Here is a 19,594-nt window from a genome sequence, read left to right on the forward strand (position 1 = left end):
TAGCCGCGATACGACGCGTCACGACGTGTCCAACGAAATTAGCGAACACGTTGGGGAGGATTGGGGGAGAGGGAGGAGGAGGATTGGAGGAGATGGACACGCGCGTGATCGCCTTCGCCCCGCTACGTCCACGTGGTGGTCCAACGATCTGGGAGAGCCTCGAAGGTGTTTGGCCTGTCGAAAGGACGAAATTGGGTTTGGGTGGAGTTGTTAGGATTAGTGTTTATAGGGGAATTTAGAACGAGTCGTGTATTTCGAATTGAATTGAAAGGAGTTTGGACGAGTATGAGTTTTATATCGAGTAAGGGTATTTGTCGTGATTGGATTGATTTGGGTAGAATGATGAGGTGAAAAGTGTTAGTTAATTAGAAAATTTGGTGGAAGGGGAATGTTTTTATCGCGCATACATGTTTTATAATATTCTTTGGTATTTGATGAATCTCCATTGAATCGAATGTTAAGTGAAAGCAACGTAGCTCGTCGTAAAAATAATTGTAAATTGTAACTAATCTTAAACGATAAAATATCTACATACCGATAAATTTCTAAGAAAATTACCTATTTAAAAAAAAATAAAAATTGCTATTTCTCGAATCGAATCGAATTTACTCCGAGAAAAAAAAAATCATTTTACCATTTTCGGTATATGTTGAATAATTTAGTCCCTGATTGGGATCAGAATTTCAGTAATGCAAATGGCTGGAGCCGAGAGACAGAGAGTCTCCTGGCGCACCAGCACGGATCGTGGCGCATCGCCACGTGAATCATATTTAATGCAACAACGGCGGCGAGCATCAGAAGCGATCGTAAAACTCGCTGCACCGCGGTGGCCAGCAACGAATCGTGGATTTTTTGCCAACCTCCAGTAGAACACGTAGCGATTCTCCATGCCCGCTCGACCGTTCGTTTTCTGATCGGTGATCCCTCGATAAACGTTCGACAAAACAATAAAACTGCACCCTTAACAGCGTTCCTCGCATACCTTCATCTTCACCTTCTTTAATCTTTAATCGCGAACGGTGAAAAAACTCTTCGAGGGTCTCTATCCTTTCGCAATTATAACGTTACATCCATCATACGCTTGATATCGTCGAATTTACTCTCATTTTTCTCTGAAATTACAATTTATACATATAAATTTTCCAAGTCGCAAAATGATGATAATGATGATGCTATTCGATATAATTCGATCGCGAAAGTCAATTCGTGTTCTTCGTTCGAATTTTTTCCTTACTCAAATTTTCTAAATTTCTAGAAGGGAAAATTCTTAATTTTTCAAATTCAAAGGGAAAAACTTCTCCAAGACTATTCGACTCCATCGGGATGAAATTTATCCCCCAACCATGAAAGTCATTCGAACGAAATGCAAGCCTCTCTTCCACACAGATGATCATCGCAGCGTGCATTCCCTTCCCATCCGCAATTTCGCAGCCACGATTCCTGTATTCTTTCCTCTCGAACCACGAGGATAAAGGGTCGCATCCCTATCGCGCCGTTTCATCGAACCACCCAAGAGTACACGATCCCAATGCGCCGTGGCTCTTTTCTTTTTCCCTCCAAGCATCATCATCATCATCATTCTCCTCCTCACTACCGAAGAATCGCCTCGTGTGCACGCGTGGAAGAAGGGAGGAACTCTTCTTCTTCTTCCTCTCTCTCTTTCGCCACACAACTCTCGTAATTACCGTAATCAAACAATGTTGTAATCGTTACAACAACTCGACCCTCCTCCTCCTCCTCTCTCTCTCTCTCTCTTCCCCTTATTCTCCTCCCCTCGTTGCTGACACGTTGCTGACAGGATCCAAGGAGACATACCATCCTGGACCAGCGTAGAGGGAATAGTGGATCGATCGTGGTTTATGCTTTATGTCTTTGACGCGGATTCACAAACGGAATCTGTCCGAAGTCAAAGGGCGTCTAAACGTGGAAAATCATTATCAATTGCGATTCGATGCATACGAGAGGGAATAGTTGTTGTAGTTGCAATCCAATTCTAAGGGGAATTCTCTCCGAATGTCTCCCCAAACAACGTGGAATGAAAATAGCTTCGGCGAGATTATTAAACATGGAGTCGAATGGAACGACTCGAGTATACAATCTTCTCTTCAGCTTGTTGAAATATTAAATTCTGATAACGAATTCGATTACATCTGGGCTGGGTTAAAAGCTTTTTCCTCCACGAGGAAGATTTAAATCACGAGGCGCCGCGTATCAACCCCCTTCCCCTTCCCTCCCCCCTGGCCATTTATCTCATCGCGGGCATCGAGTTAAAATTCCAGGAAAAAAGAAAAGGCTGTGGAGGCTGGCTCGTCGCACTAGTATATCCTAATCAGAAACGGGAGGATGGAAGGAGGAGGGAACGGTGTAAACTGTTCAACGCGGTGAAATATTCTTATCGTATAAACGAGGATGGAAGGTTATGAAGGAGGTGGTGGAGGCATGAATCACCGCAACCGCGGGAATAATTCATGGAATAGTTAATACTGTTGCGAGACGTCCCGGGGAAAAGTTGCCGCATCCTTCAAAAATATGAAAACCGGCCGAGAAGAAGAACTATTCGAGAAGTTGCAAGTTGGCGCAATCTTGCCAGGACCAATTTTTATCCAGAGATCCGGCCCACGGATCGCATCCTGAGGATTTTTTTCGATTTTATGAATTTCCTTATCATCCTCCGTCTTCGAGAATAATTGTCACGAGTAGTAGAAAAATAAGATAATTTTGATTTAATTCCAAGATTTTTCCGAAGAAATCGTGGATATTTGCGCGATTTGTGTATAGCATCTTCACGAATATAATAAAAGTGTAATCTGAAGATAATTTTGATTTAATTCCAAGATTTTTCCGAAGAAATCGATTTGCAAATTGTAAGATTGTAACGATGCAAATGCAGTGTGATCGTAGCATCTTCGAGAATAATTGTTACGAATAATAAAAAATAATCTGAGGATAATTTTAATCGAAGATTTTTCCGAAGAAATCGTGGATATTTGCGCGATTTGTGTATAGCATCTTCACGAATATAGTAAAAGTATAAGCTGAAGATAATTTTGATTTAATTCGAAGATTTTTGCTAAGAAATCGTGGATATTTGCGCGATTTGTGTATAACATCTTCACGAATATAGTAAAAGTATAAGATGAAGATAATTTTGATTTAATTCGAAGATTTTTGCTAAGAAATCGTGGATGTTTGCACGAATTGTGGTGTATAGCATCTTTACGAATATAATAAAAGTGTAAGCTGAAGATAATTTTGATTTAATTCGAAGATTTTTGCGAAGAAATCGATTTGCAAATTGTAAGATTGTAACGATGCAAATGCAGTGTTGTTACGAATAATAAAAAATAATCTGAGGATAATTTTAATCGAAGATTTTTCCGAAGAAGTCGTGGATGTTTGCGCGATTTGTGATGTATAGCATCTTCACGAATATAATAAAAGTATAATCTCAAGATAATTTTGATTTAATTCCAAGATTTTTGCTAAGAAATCGTGGATATTTGTACGATTTGTGTATAGCATCTTCACGAATATAGTAAAAGTATAAGCTGAAGATAATTTTGATTTAATTCGAAGATTTTTGCTAAGAAATCGTGGATGTTTACGCGAGTTGAGTGAGATTGGTATAACGATGCAAATGCAGCGTGGTGCATAGCAAGTGCATTGACTTCGCAAGCTACGATTCAATTAGTTTGAACGATCATCCGGTCAAATCTTCCGAGAATTAATTACCGTTCTCATCGGGTTTTGACATTGAAAGAGGAACGGATGATTACACACCGGCCAATTCAGAGTAAATCTTCTTGATTAAATCTTGCAAAAATAACATAAGAGTGGAAATGGCATAACCGGGAAAGGATACGTTGCTCTGCGTCCAAGATAAATCTTGGAGATGAGATTTTTCAAACATCTCCAATTTTTTCAACTCTGGTTCTCGAAAAATATTTCAAAAATATTTCAAAATGATAAAAATAATCGGTAGTGTAACAAACAAACATTTCCACGAGACTTTTATACTATAAATTTAGAAAAAATTATCACACCAGCCGTTAAATGAGAAACTTAACGAAGAAAAGAAGGTTTCGTCGAGTTTTTGATCGGTTTCACCACCATTACATGCAGCTTGTATAAAGCGAAAATATTTAAGCGCCTCGTCCAACTTTTCCAGACGACATCCCTCGAAAAATACGAACCAATTGCATCGAATTTCGAAAACGTGGATCGTAAAAATCGAACGAAAGGGCTTCAAAAGGAAAAGAAAGGGGGAAAAGGAAGAAAAAAAGAAAGAGTGGAACGAGAGGTAAAGAGAGAAGCGTGCAGCAACCCCTCGATGAGAGGGCAAGAACCAGACGAGCGCAATCGAAAGGGCCATTGTTACCAGGAATCGGGGACAGGATATTACTCGTTAGTTGTGATTCGAACTTTTTATTACGACATTGTCCCACACACACCCTCCTACCCCTCTCCCGTGTCTTCCTGTTATTGAAGCCCGAATCGAAAATATTAAAATGCACCGTGCGTTGATAAGCTTGGAATTCTGTAATTGCACTCGTTATGAGATTGTGCTTCATTGGCAACTAATTAACGACGAATTGTTGGAACGACGAGGAACGGAATAAAACTTTTCTCGAATAACGGGCAGAAATTTATATAAGCATTTGGATAATTACGTCGTCGGTTGACGATATATTGTTATACGCGTACAGGCGTTCATTTGAATAACGTTCACGTTATTTGTTATTCTCCATTCGATAATTTACAAGAGTCATACAAAATATAAGAAAATTATACGTATTTTTCTTTCTTCTTTTTTAAGCGAATCCGTAGAAGAAAATTGTATTGTTTTCTAAATAATTTTGCAAATTTGATTGATTCTCAAGATATTGGAATAAAATTTGTAACACGGTATAATGAAATATCGAAAAGAGAGAATCTTGCTACAATTTGCGATACGTTTCAATTTGAGAAATTGGAGAATTACAGCGAGTTACATTGGATTTAAGTGATTAAAATATCGATACATTCCGTAATATCTGGATTAATTAACAACAAATAATGATTAAATGTTTCAAAGCAATAACGAATTAATTACCATATACATCCGTTATCGATTTGCAGCCTGGAATATATTAAAAAAAAACAAAAAAAATAACAATATATAATATAATATATCTATACCCAATTATTAATTATTCCAATATTCCAATAACGTCTCGATAGTGGAAAATTGCTGGTAAAACTTTGTACCCCGGCAGATTAACGTTGCAAACGTGATGGTAAACGTTCAAGGCCGCGCGAAAATACCGAGTGCAATCTCGTTTCCCACAGTCGATATCAATCCAATTCTATAAATAATGGAGTTTCGTCCATTCAACTCATAAATAATGGAATTCTTACTCGTGCTGTTCTTAAACTGACAAGAATTGTCCCGCTTCAAGAATTTCGTGGATGGAACGATCCGCAACTATTCCACGTGGAATAATAGCGGGGATATCCCGATGGATCCACCACTATCTCGTATGTATTTTTAATGGCGACGGTGGAAACGGTGGGGATACTAATTTATTTACCGTTGAATCGAGACGTAAATTTAATTCTTCCCCCATAGAAAAATTATTTTTTAAATTCTTGTCACGTGTCAGAGAACTCGGGGAAAACTCGTTCCCTCGGGTATCTTGCGTTACTCTCTTTTGTAATTCCCGCGCGAACTTCACCGCGAACACACTCGAAACCGCACGAAGATAATATTGCGTATTTCGACGAGGTTTTTAATAAAAAAGAAAAAAAAATTCAACTTTGTTTCGCACGTGATGGCAAACAATTTCACTCGACTGAAAAACACGGAGCATTTACGCGAAGATTACGACGTCGATCCTCCGTACCGGAAATTGCGGGCGCGAACGATTTTCGAGTCGAACAACGCTACCCAATCGATCCAAACCCTCCGCAAAACGAAAACATTTGCTATTCTGGGATTATATATCGCTAACAATTTCCTTTTATGAAAAATTTCCTTCTAATGGAAAATATTAAGAGATTAAAAAGAATTTTAAAAGTTTCTTCCCTTAAAAAATACAACGGAGGATTTCAATCTGTCCGATTCTGGAAGAATTATTATATCATCATAAAAATATTTTAACCTCTTCGATACGTTTTAAATTATTCCAAGTAAAAATCTGTCGTGTAAACAGAATCTTTCGATGATAAAAAAAACAAAAGGCCTCGAAGCACCGATGATATTTTACTTTACGCTTATTTCGATCTGCCGCTTTTACGAAAGTATCGTAACCCTGTCTTTGATGCCTTATAACGTCCCTAATATATACGTATATATATATATATACGTACAAAAAAGTTTGCTAAAAGTCAAACACAATTAAAACTTTATACCTCAAGTTATTAAAAGAGGTTTTAAACGGAACCGGTATATAGATTTTCCACGGTCGCCATACTTTCGCTATCATTTCTATTTAACAGCTTAACTGTTCCTGCGCGGCTGTTTCATGCGTGTCACGATATTCCCAGGACGGCGTAAATTTAAAGTCGTATACAGAGGAGGAGGGCGAAAAGGTCGTGGCGGAAACTCGAGGAGGTAGGTAAGGCGCGTCCTTTCCGACCGACCTTTTCCATCTTCCGGCGAAAAAGCCGGCGGAATGGGCGGCGGTAAAGAACACATGTGCGCCCGAACGAAAGTTTAGCGTCGACCGTTGACCCGCCTCTCCGAATTATTCAGTAAGATCTCGACCCTGGGGCGGCGGCCGACCTCCGACGAGATATTGGAGTTGTTTCGTGAATGGCGGAAGTTGAGGCTCGGATACCGAAACCTGCGATATTTAATTCACGAATATCGCCCTTTGTCACTCCCCTCGAATTTTGTCCCAATTTTACGCGGGAGAAAAATTCGAGAATCGGATGAATCTTGATCCATCCGATTGAAAATCTATCTTATCGAATTATAAAAGGTAAGAGAGAAAACGATGAACTTGTTTTGTTTTTTTTTGTTTTTTTTTTTTTTTCTAGAGTTTATAAATTCTATTGATCAAAGATATATATAAGGATTGGCAATGTATTTGTAATTCTATTTAAAAATGCTAATCGATGATGGATTATTAAAATGAATTTAAAAACTTGGGATATTAATGTGCAGAAAATTCTTGTATATTAATTGGGAAGATTAACATTCACGATGATATCGTAATGTAATACGACAGTTACGACGAGTCGTAACTCATCGATTAAGATGAGAAGGCTAATTATAAGTGTTGGTTATAATTATGAATATAGTAATAATGTGTTATTGCGTAACGTTTGTCTAAAAAAGAGTGATGTTACGAGTAAATTTTATCTGATTGATTTTATAGGTGATTCCTTCGATTCGAAAAGGATATATTTTCTTCACAATGTTTCGACGTTGCTTAAAATCGTGCTTGTCATCTCAATCACCCTTTATCAAGAACGATGAATTACAGTAAATGAATGCTCAACGTTCGTTTCGTTCTCTGCAGAAGAATATAGGTGGCAATTAAAGGCAATGTATACACGCTAAAAGGGACGTTTAGTCGGCTGCATCAAAGAAACGTGCAGTCCCTCTTATTAATTCATGCTAATCGTTTACCCTCTCAGAAACGGTTCTCGATCGTTCAAACGCGAGCTTGCTCGCTTCTAACTGAATGAACACGCAGTTTTTTCTTCATCAAATTTCGAAAAATCAAAACCGATATAATTAATATCGAATAGCAAATAAATTGCTAAAAACAAAGTTGAAATAATTGATTCACGTTCCAACTTCTAATAGTATTTTCCAAACCATTCGCGTATCGTCGCTTTCATCCTCCCTTTCCACGAAGCTGATAGAAAGGCAACCCTCTTCCACGGAAAATAATCGAAATCAACTCTGTTCCAAAACGGAGCAGCGAGTAAATAGAGTATAGACAAAATAGCATTCTTCAGGAGGAGATCAAAGCTAGCATTTTCGACACCGTGCAGATGGTTCAACAACGGGCGGGAAAACAATAATTTCGGTTCGACAAACAAGTAGTAGCTACGATAAATAAACGGTAATACTTTCGTTATACCACGGGTATAAGGAGGTGGATGTGTAGTGTGCAGAACAAGAATCCTGAACGGGGGCTGCTCTCGTGCCTATTAACTTATGGAACAGAAATAACAGCCTTCCCCATGGGAGCCAAAATAACTCGGCGAAACACGGGATTGTCCGCGACTCGCCGCTCTCGTTACCAGCCGAGACACCGCTTCCCGACTCGGCAAAAATACGGATCGATGTATTCGTCCAAATTTAGAATTTAATTCCGTGTTAATTACGATTAAATTATTTGAGCATTAAGTAAGATCGATAAGATTATTTCAATCTTCGATGCAAATATCGATAAAAATTATTCAACAGATACGATTTGTAAGAGAAGCAAGGAATTTATGATTTATAATTTGTATCAAAATTATTGTTTCTTTTTATTTCGTTATTAAGGGATTCGAAAATTTGGAACGTGGATTAATAAGAGAGCGAAAGTGGAGAATATTTTTGAAAAAGTTACGATTAAATAAATGGTAATCTTAATTTAATCTTAATTTAAAAAGGGTATTAATTTTTAATATTTTTATTTCGATGAAAACAGAAGTCAAGAGGCGCAAGATCAACCGATGAGAAGGAGAGACGGAGCAGACACTTGTCCGAGGCTGGAAGCGCGATTAACCTTGACAGACATCGTTTCCTCCGGGTGGAGGGACACAGTGGAAACGCGGCCTCGGCTAATCGTTTTAAATGGCTTCGAATCGGTTCTCACAGGCGCGTTTAGCTTGTTCAATTTGTCGCGTGATCCTCGAAAGCGTGGAGAAATTAAGAGACACGCGAGTTGTACAATTTAAGAAAAAAAAAAAATTGGAGTTTTCGAATTTTAAAAATATCCCCCTATTTCCAAGTTATTCAATTGCCCAACCATTTTTACCTTCCAATTTTTTTATACCTTTAAACGTCGAATTTTCAACTTGTTTTTTTTTTTCCCCATATTGCAAAAATTAAATCGAAGCTTAATTCCGTACCAATATCACCGTATCTTCCAATTTTATTTAAATTGAAACTTCAAAATTCAAAGGGGATATAATTCGCAAAAGGTGGATATAATTAAATCGAAGCTCCAACAATTCAAGATAGCTTAAAAAGAAGAAGATCTCAGAACGATCTTACAGGACAAGCGTTAATTGCAATTCCTACCAAGATTTAGAGCTTCCAAGTTTCTCGATTTTATTTCGTTGCGAGGGTGGTCTCGTACGTCAGGAGCACGGCTCCCTAGAATATTACGGAACGATTCCTTGGCCATACCGGCGATATATTCGTGTCATAAACGGTACAAATGGAACGTGCGCGGAGAGACAGACCGATGATCCGAGTCAGAACAGAAATTTCTTCCGCGAATTCCCGAAATGGCGGCTGATTGATGACGCTGTTAACGTGTATTAATAACACGGTCTATTTTGCTGGAAAAATTCGACGTTTCAAAATTTCCGATTAATAAATTAAATTAACGTCGAAACACACTAATATATATTGTACACGTAATATCTTTACGCGAATCTAATGAGTTGGTAAAACAAGAAACGAACCTTGGTCGTGATTTGTAAATTTTTATCTATAATTGGAGACTCGATAAACATTCGTTCGTATTAATATGATAATTTATACGCGAGGATCTAACTATATATGGTTTTCATTTGATTAACATATATCTCGAAACAAAATTATTTCCCATCCTATGACTCCTGTGAAATTATCCTTATCCTCCGAGTTATTCCAAAAAATTCGTATACAATTTTTAATAAATTTTTTAAATGCAAAAATTAAAGAAATATCATTCTTTTTTCTTTTCTTTTTATTATTCTTCCTTCAAAGTTTCTAACGACAAAAAGTTGAAAGTGGACAAAGAAAAGAAACTTTTTCACATCTTAATAAATTCTTTCCCCTTTGAACCAATCATAGAAATATTAACTTTATACATTTCAATACAACATATTAAACACGATACGAGATCAAACTTTCATACGAAACACGTATCAAATCCTTCGAATTCCACTTTGAAAACGCGCGACAACTCGCGCGAGATTAATCACGAATTTCACTCTTTTTTTTTTTTTTTTTTCATCCCCTCTCTCTCTCCCTCAAATCCTGTATCCCCTTCTCGTCGCAAGCTCCGATGGTTAATCTTCCGTTCGCCGCGAGCGTGACCCGGGCTGAATTTTAAACCTGACGTATTACACGCGTAGCCGGTGTACAGAGTCGGAAAGGACATCTACATAGAGGCGGGGAATTAGCATAAGCCATTGTCCTGCCACCGGCTCGGCCAGAGAGAATGCTATCTGAAAGCTCGGCTCGGAGTTACAATAACCCTTTATACACCGCAGGTGGAGGTACTGTTATAACCGTAAATCGTATGAAAACGTATCGCCGGTCCGGTTTCGCCGATTCTATTCGCCCTCCCTCTCCCCCTCCCCGGAATTACGACTTGCCAATTAACCGATTATTATCGCCCCGGCCAGATATTGCCAGCTCTCAATTATGCCGTTTCGATGTCTTGATAATATCGGGCTAAACGCGATAATTGTTCCTCCTGCGCTATAATATATGGAATCGAATTGATTTAAACAATCCCGGTAATCGAGTGTCGCCCTATAATAATCGATCGATTATCTTGGTAATGTGTAATAATGAAATGAAGAAAATTTAACGAATGGATTTTATTAATTTGGAGGATTTAAGAGGAGAATTTTTTTTATTTAATTGGTAGAAGGGAAAAAAGATAGATGGAGGGAAAGATGAATGTGGTTTTGTATCGATTAATTAATTGATTAAAGGATTCACGGAGAACGGTATGAGTAAGTGATCTTGAAGGAGATTTATTTGGCTCGATGATTAATCATCTTTGACTATTCGATTCGCAGAGATATAAATGGAGGATTGAAGAAAAGTTTTTGGGTTAAATGACGAAGGAAGGAAGAAGATTTTTGTTATTGAATTCTTGGAAAAACTGGAAAAGACGACAAGGATAAATAGGAACGTAGATTATTTCGTTATTAATATCGCGTGCAAGAGTTACGCGTGGGAAGTTTCCTCCGATCTTAATTGCTCTTTAAGTGGATATCGTTGCATCAAATGTTAAATGCAATTCCTTAATTCTTAATGGAATATATAACTTTCTAGTAATTCAAAATGATAATTATATAAACGTAATATTAAACCAATGTAGTTGAAGGATTATTAAATCATTTAATTTTATAACAATTTATATAACTATACATTTGAAAAATGGAAAAATGTAAGTATAAAAATTTCCTCTTTCCGTGAAAAGAGGAAGTTGGCAAGAAGAAATACTAAGAAATATGGGATTCATTCTACCGCATTCTAACTAGTTTCAACTTTCCTGAATTTTGGTTCCAGGAAGGGGAAAACAAACGGAGGCAAACGAACGGAACGGACAAAATTTTCCTCGTATGATTGTAAAGAATCTTAATCGCAAAAAAATATCTCGTACAATGATTTACGGGAAGAAAACGGGAAAGATGCATTTTCCTCGTTAACAACAAATTCTACAGCGAAAACAAAAACTTTCGTTAAACGAATATAAAATATTTTGCTGAACACACATTTTGCTATGATGCAAGAGAAGATCGTGCTGTGAAGACGAATTTTGCACAAGTTGTTATTCTTTCTTAATTAACCACTACGTGCTATCGTGAAAAAAATTAAATAAACAACCGTCTCTCTTTTTTTGCATTATATATTTATATTACGTTTATACGATAAATTTGAATATTTAACTTACACGATGTATATGCTTAAACTTTCCATAATATTCTTGTATTTTATATTTTCCAATAAATTAAAACTAAAAAATAATAAGTAACAAACAAATATCCTAGGAAAAAAAAAAGAAAAAAGAAAAATTAATCTATAAGCAATAACTTTCCATTCCATTATAGGAACGAAACTAACGACACAACGGAAAAACCACGATCGATCACGAGATATAAAACTTCCAATGTTCCAAAAAAAAAAAAAAAAAAAAGCAAAGGGAAACAAGCAAAACACCAACCAACGATGAAATATTCTAACGCGAGCTCGTTAACGTGTTAATCGAACGTGGCCAGCCCCTCTTTATCTCCTCTCCTTTCAAAGAAAAGAAATTATCTTATAACGTGTACGAGAGGGGAAAAGAGGGAAAGGGAAAAAAAGGAGGAATCGTACGACATGTGACGCAACACAACGAGCGTTGCTGGAGCTGGTTTTGACAAATGACAAAGAAACTGTGGGGGAGAGGTGCGCACATGTCCGCATCTCGAGCAACTCGGCAGAGGGTCTAGTACCCCTCTCTCGCGCATGCAAATTGTGTGTCAGGAGGATCGTAAAAATCCGGGAGCGCATAGGGTGATCCAAGGGATTTTTTTCGGTGAATTTTCACACGGAGGGAGGTCCTCCGACCCGACCGTTCAATTAAGTTTCAACGCCGGAACGGAAACACGTGAACCTACTTTACGCTTTTAAAATCGTGCCTTATTCGGCGGAAAAGCGGCTGGGAAAACCGCTTTCCATGCTTTCGATTAATTGAAACTCTATCGGGCCGGCGTTCTTTCATCGCTTTCGAAAATTGCTTCGTGGATTTTTGTGTATCTGGAGCTGGAATTTTGTTTTTTTTTTTTTATTTTTTTTGAAAGAGAGAGAGAGAGAGAGATTTAAACGAGGAAGCGGAGGGATATTTTTTTGAAGTGTTTCTGGAACATGGTAAAATTTTGAACATTTAAATACTTCGTGGTTATACAATTATTTTGTACGAAGCTGGAATTTTTTTTTTGGGAAGGAAACATGAAATATCGTAAATGTGAGAAAATTTTATAATGTTGGATTAGATAGGGATTAAGGTTATTTTATTTATCGCATATGGATCTTTAAAAATAGAATCGAAGAGAGTGTTTCAATAATGGCGGAACAAGCACGATATTTATATTTCGTCGATTCATATTTATATGACGAAGAGTATACGAACACGTGTTGCGTATTTAATTTGTAAACTATAGAAAAAGTTTTCAGGATCTGGTTACCATTAAGATGGAACGCAATATTATGATAATCCTCTGTTTATTTTTCGTACAGAAGAGTACGAGTTCAAAAGAAATTTCCTTTCAAATGTGAAGCATGGAATAAAGAAACGCGTCTATCGTTAGATAAATACAATGGGACGAATGTTCCTCGTGACTCATCAAAATATCCCATTATCTCGCTCAACATTCGAATATTTCTCAACTTGTACACCGATTGATACAATCTCTTGGAAAAAAAAAAAAAAAAAAAAAGAACTCTTCTAATTCCGACGTAACAAATTAACGAGAAAGCACGTTATACATTTACGCACGAGGTTATCTTTTTATTTCGATGAACCGTAACCGTATATCGCATATACACGCGTATAATAAAAAAGCTACTCAGCGGTGGCAATGCGACAAAGGCCGAAAAAAGAGGCGAAAGAAGCGGGCAAAAACGGCGCGCGGCCTCGTAATTATGTCACAAATGTACGAGGCGGGCGTATATGGCGTAATACCAGGATAAGCGTAGTAATGAGTCTGATAAAAATGCGTGGAGCGTTTATTTTTAGAATTTTTACGATTCTTTGTCGCTCAAACCTTGTAATAAAAAAAAAAAGAAGAAAAAAAAAAAAAGAACTATATCGAAAACTATCCGTATCCGTAAACGATTTATCCTTAACGAAAAGAAACGAAGTTTAATAATTGGATAAATTCTACAATAATAATATCGATCTATCGATTTCATTCTATCGCGATAATTAACGACGACAGTGATCATGACTGTACACTTTTTAACATATTATATATACGTATACAGTCCGAATAATCCTTTCCTTAGTGCGTTCGAAGGAAGAAAAAATACGAAGAGAATAAATATAATATGTTTATTCCACTAACCACGTGCTCCTGATGGCCGTCATTCCCGCTGAAGATCGGCCGGGACCACGGCTTGGAAACCGGAAAACCCCTCTCGACACTGGTGTATGGAGCCGAAGGAACGACAACGCGCACCACCTCCACGGACGGGAGTCGGCCACTGACTGAACGTGACTCTGATTCTCTGGAACCGGGAGGAGGCTGCGTCGACCGGTCAGGGACCACGAGCCTGCGGCCTTCTGACACTCGAGTCACCGTCAATTTCTCTCCCCCTTCCTTCTTTCTCTTGCCTCTCTTTCTCTTTCTCTTTCTCTTTCATTGGCTGCTGCGTTTCGTTCATCGTGTTTTCTTCCTTCTTTTCTTTTCTTTTCTTCAAATCGTTATATCTATGCATCGTAGGAACTCTCGTATCGGACCAAGATCTATCGATATTGGATTAATAAAAGGTGTACAGAGATTTTCGTTCGTTCCAAGTTTGAAATACGATGAAACGAAGATGGTCTTTTTTTTTATCGATGTGATGTTCTTTAGCGTCTTTTAGATTCTTTAGATTTTCTTGCTTATTTTTATCAATATCAAACGTTTCTTCGAAGCGTGATGGCAATTTGATTGGAATTAAATTCGATTTGGATCGTTTGGATGGTATTTTTTTACGAGATTGAACGATATGATGATATAAGTTTTTCGAGATATTTTTGATTTGTGCGTGCAGAATGCATCGGTGTTTTAGTTTGAGGATCTTGTTAGTTCGTTTTTGCTAATCGTTTGCTAAATATATTCATTCAAATGGAAGGGAAACGAGCGGTTCTAACAGTCCACGGATACCACGAAAAATGCTTTATTTACATAAAAAACGGATAAAAAACTGTTGCAGTCGGAAAATTTTTTTTTTATTAACATAGAAACGATATTATCGGTAAACAAAGTTGAACGTTTATTTAGAAAATTATTTAAAATATTTAGAAAAACAATCCTATCCAAAAAAGAATATTTTACGCATCACTAATTATCATATTATTAAAAAATTTGCTTAGTTTCCATGAACAAAAAATTCCAGTATAATTAAATAAACTATCAATCGTGAACAAATGTTCAAATCAATCGAAGAATCTTATCGAAGAATCATTAAATTTATTTATATCGTATATTATAATCTATTCTACAATTAGTTAACCTTATCTAATTCCCAAGAAGAATCCACTCCACTTCGATGGACATACTTCGATACGCGAAGCTTCATCAAAAATTCCTTCCTCGTCGCAAACAACCAGCGTGACTGTGACACCAAGAGGCACAATTCATTCCAAAGGCCACGCACGCCTATTATATAACCCTAAAAATTTCCAAGAAACTCTCAGAGGGACTCTTCTTTCGACCCGGTCAAAAAAGACACATTCAAGAAGGAAACAAAAAAGGAGCGATGAATTCTGAAAATTGATTCGGCAGTTCATTCACTCGAATGAATGTCTTAATGAAAAGTGAATGAGCGATCATTCGATCCGCGTAGTGATAGTCGATGAATAATGGAACGCGCGCTCTCTGGATGGCCCATTAATAGTAACAGGCGACATGATATCTTAACGATAAAATAAGCGATCGATAGAGGAGATCGATTCTTCGGCCATCGAAAGAAAAGGACAAGATACGATTCCTCGATAATAGAATAGAAATGTGTGAAGGACGAAGAAATGATTATTCGGCGATCGATAAAAGGACGAAGAGAAGATTCCTCAGAAGTTGAAGAACGAGATTCTTCGAAGCAACGAAAATTATCGATTTCTCAACGATAGACAAAAGAAGAGAGAATTTCTCAGCGAATAGAATAGATCGACAGAAGAGAGCAGAAATAATTCCAGAAGCAACGGAACACACGATCGAAAGGAAAGAAAAGAGAAAGGTTGGAGAACATTGAATTAAACGGTGAATTAAATCCAGAATGACGATTATTGCGTTACCAACGATCGTTCGTGCGATCAGCTTTTCGCATTCTTCTCTGGATCCTATTTTCGATCATAGCGGAAAGCGAGCAACGTGTCTCGAATACAAACACGAGGTTCAAAGAAGTTCGAGGGGACAAGGAAGTTTTAACGATACGATTTAATAGATAGGAAGACAAGCTGTAAATCGTTTTAACAACCTACGAGGCACAATTGTTCGTACACCGTTCCATTCCCAGTTTCAATCCCGTTTTCTTTTTCCGATCGGGTTGCTTCGAATTTTCCCCGATACTCGAATGCTCCGCTACTATGCACGCTATTTTAATTTCGTTTTTTTTTTTAAATCTGTCATTAACGACCATCTTTCAATATCATTCATATATTTTATTATTTTCTCTTGATAATTTTCAAGATTTCATCGTTCTATCGAAAATCAATTTTGCAGTTATTCGGAATTTTATTTGGAATTTTTTCCCCCAATTTTTTTAATTTGGAAATTCTCTTTCCATGTTTTATTTCAAATTTCTTCACGATCGGTTTACTTTATTGAATTTTATGTTTCAATCTTGTGGTTAGAAAGGAATCCCGATAAACTAGAAATTTTTGAATTTTATGAAGAAATTAAAATATAATCATAAACTATGCTTTTTCTAAATTATAAAGATTCTCATGGTATTCCAGATTTTTAAATTAATTTTTAAATTATCTACTCTATGTTTCTCAATAGCATCTCCTTTATCCTTTTTTTTTTTCTAATTTTTTTTTTCTAATTTTTATAACTATCATTACACCATTCAATTCTATTAATAATTTAACCATAATAAAATCTTTCTAGAGACACCAGCGACCGAAACATCAGACACCAGACTTACATCCACTAAATTCATTCAAAGTAATCACAATTCAAGATATTTTCAAAATAACCAAACAAAAAAAAAAATAAATTCAAATTTCCACTATCCGAAATTACAATAAATCCACTCATCTCTCACCATATATAAATGATTAAAAAAAAATTCTAATCTTCTCTATCCAACATCCCGTTCGCCAGCATCTCCAGACGAATTATCGACAAAGGGAAAAGAAAAAAGAGAAACGATGTAATCGATCCATTAGGACTAACCATGTGCATCGATGGCGCGTCATGACGGATGGCGAAATTCCCCGTCCCGCGGGAATCCTCGAAAAAAAAAACCTCCTCTCTTATCCCGTTAATTCACGTCGACGTGCGAGAGAACGGCACCGAGTCCTCGGTAAAGGACGCGCGCGTGCAACTCACGAGAGAAAACTGACCGAAAGAAACGCGGTATGCGAAGAGAGAACCGACCCCCGATAGAGCCGCTTTCGAGAGCCGAGAGGGAAAGAGGGAGAGAGCGGAGAATGGACGGAGAAAGAAAGAAAGAGAGACAAGAGAAGGAGTTATGGAGAGAGAAAGAAAGAGATATTATACGGAGTTGGAAGCACAGATGAGGAGAGGCGAAGAGGAGGATACGAAAAGGAACGGGTGGAGGACCGAAAGGGAAGAAGAGAAGAGTAGGAGGGTGGGAGTGAGTAGCTTGGTGGGGACTTCTTACTCATTCATACTCAAACGCCCCCGCAAAATTGCAAACACCGTGGAGACGGTGCTTTTTCTTTTGCACACTTAAATTCCGGGCTATACATCCGGTTGATTAAGAAATTCGTTGCACTCGGTTTGATCTTGTTCAGAGGATAGATCTAATAGAGTGGAAAGAGATTCCTTCTTCGAAGGAAGGATCGCCTTAGGTGTTTTTTGAGTGAATTTTGAGAAGGAGATTGAAAATAAAAAAGATTCAGGAAGCGAGGATAATCTTTGAAGGAAGATTAATATTTATATTTGAATAATGGTTTTCTATCGAATCAATTTTTGGAAATGTAACTATTATGTAATTAATGTTGTATTTATATAGTACTAGTATTATGTAATGTTTTGAACGAAGTGATAATGCAGTCAATTTAAATTGGGTCGAACTTGAAGAAACGAGGTTAAACAAATAGTATGAGGTTTTTTATGATAAGATAGAATGATTTATTTTTAAATCGTGTATCAACCATCGATATATGCGAAAAATAAAAAGTGAAAACTACTGATTTATAATATTCTTTGTTAATGGTGTAAATATCGATCGTTTAATTATATCGATTGAATGAAAATATCATAAATTTATAAATTTATACAACTTATTTATATAACTTATAAATTACAATATAAATTTAATGAAAAAAAGAAATAAATAAATGACTCATAAAATCAAAAAATTTGTTAAGATTTTAATTTTAAATAAAATAGATTTTAAAGTAAAAACAAATTTCAAATTCAAGTTTTGTGAATCTAAAAATATTCAACCTATATCTAAGAAATATTATTCTTAAAATATTATTTTTACTTACAAAATTTCTCCAGACGATAGATCTAAAGATTTCAAACTTCTTGGCAGAATAAAATGAAAATTAAAAATTTTTCAATCGTTCAGTCTTTACACACTCATACATACACACACACAATGTAAGTAGCTATAAATATTCCATGTTATATAATATATTAATATGTTAATTAATGTATAATAATGAACATAATAACATTAATATTGCTTTTATTCCATTTAATCTTATGCATTTTCTATATATTTTATATTTTTCTATAGCTTAACGGGATTTATCGCTTAACGGGATTATTCTTACCTAACCTAAATCGCAAAGACAAAACTTTTACACAACTTTTAATCAACCCATATTGCGATTGAAAAAAAAGTAGAAAAAAAACGAAAGAATGCATATTAATGTAACATAATTAGAAACGTGTCTCGTACGTGTTATCGAGCGTGAATTTCATTTCGTCAGGGTTCGATACCGCGCAAAATTCAACGGACGCGATTAGTGGACGAACATTAACGTCCGTTTGTTAATTAATGCACGCTTCGTGCCCGCTGCGAACAATACGCACCGATTCAATTTCGACAGAGGATGAATTAACGGATCGACGACAACGTTCGATCGCGACGTCAACACACACCTTTTATTAATCGCACTCCAACCTCTAGTTTTGTTAATTATTCCTCATTACTGGATACGATCGAAATAAACGGAACAACGTCAATGACAGCTGCGCCACCAAGCGTGGGATGAAGGAGAAGCGAGGTCCTGATCGATATTATATAATGAATATCGATCGTTCGAGATATCGATAATTGTTAGTAATAGTTGATGGATATCGATTAAGTTATTATCGAGAGAATATATATCGAGGGAACGAAATATATCTTCGAAAATTGTCACTAGATACTTTGAATATTGCTCGTGATTAGAAATGTCGGTGAGTGATGAAGGTTTATTAATATTTATTAAAATTTTATTATTTGCAATTATGTAGTTATTGAATTGGTATTGATTTATTTATAAAAATTTATATTTGAAGGTTATAAATCTTTTGTATTTGTGAATCAAAGGTTATATATATATACTTTTACAAATCGATTTATGATCGATATCTATTGATATCGTAATAAATTTTTATTGATTTTAATTTTTTCTTGTTCTCATATATTTTCTGTGAATAAATATTATATTAGAGATATCCGGTATCTATGTTGTCTAAATATTATACAAATGATTGTATATTCGATCGAATATTTTATCAACTATATTGTGTATTATTCTGTTTTATGGAGGAAATTAAT

At 36.4% G+C, this 19,594-nt stretch overlaps 1 protein-coding gene across 7 annotated transcripts in view; it reads right to left on the bottom strand.

Annotated features, from left to right (window-relative positions):
* Window positions 1-17,120, bottom strand: part of LOC122715174 (papilin) — a 139,042-nt gene extending 121,922 nt beyond the window's left edge. For 6 of the 7 annotated variants that reach the window (XM_043937129.1, XM_043937128.1, XM_043937127.1 and 3 more), the window contains exon 1: window positions 13,984-14,079. In XM_043937129.1, coding sequence (XP_043793064.1) covers window positions 13,984-14,006 — 23 coding nt within the window. In that variant the 5' untranslated portion in view covers window positions 14,007-14,079. Of the gene's footprint in view, window positions 1-13,983; window positions 14,080-17,022 lie in introns of those variants that run through there. The other variant, XM_043937125.1, reaches the window with a different exon arrangement.
* Window positions 17,121-19,594: the final 2,474 nt, after the last annotated feature.

Source organism: Apis laboriosa, unplaced genomic scaffold, assembly GCF_014066325.1.
Source record: "Apis laboriosa isolate Shangri-la unplaced genomic scaffold, ASM1406632v1 scaffold34_cov151, whole genome shotgun sequence".
Lineage (NCBI taxonomy): Eukaryota > Metazoa > Arthropoda > Insecta > Hymenoptera > Apidae > Apis > Apis laboriosa.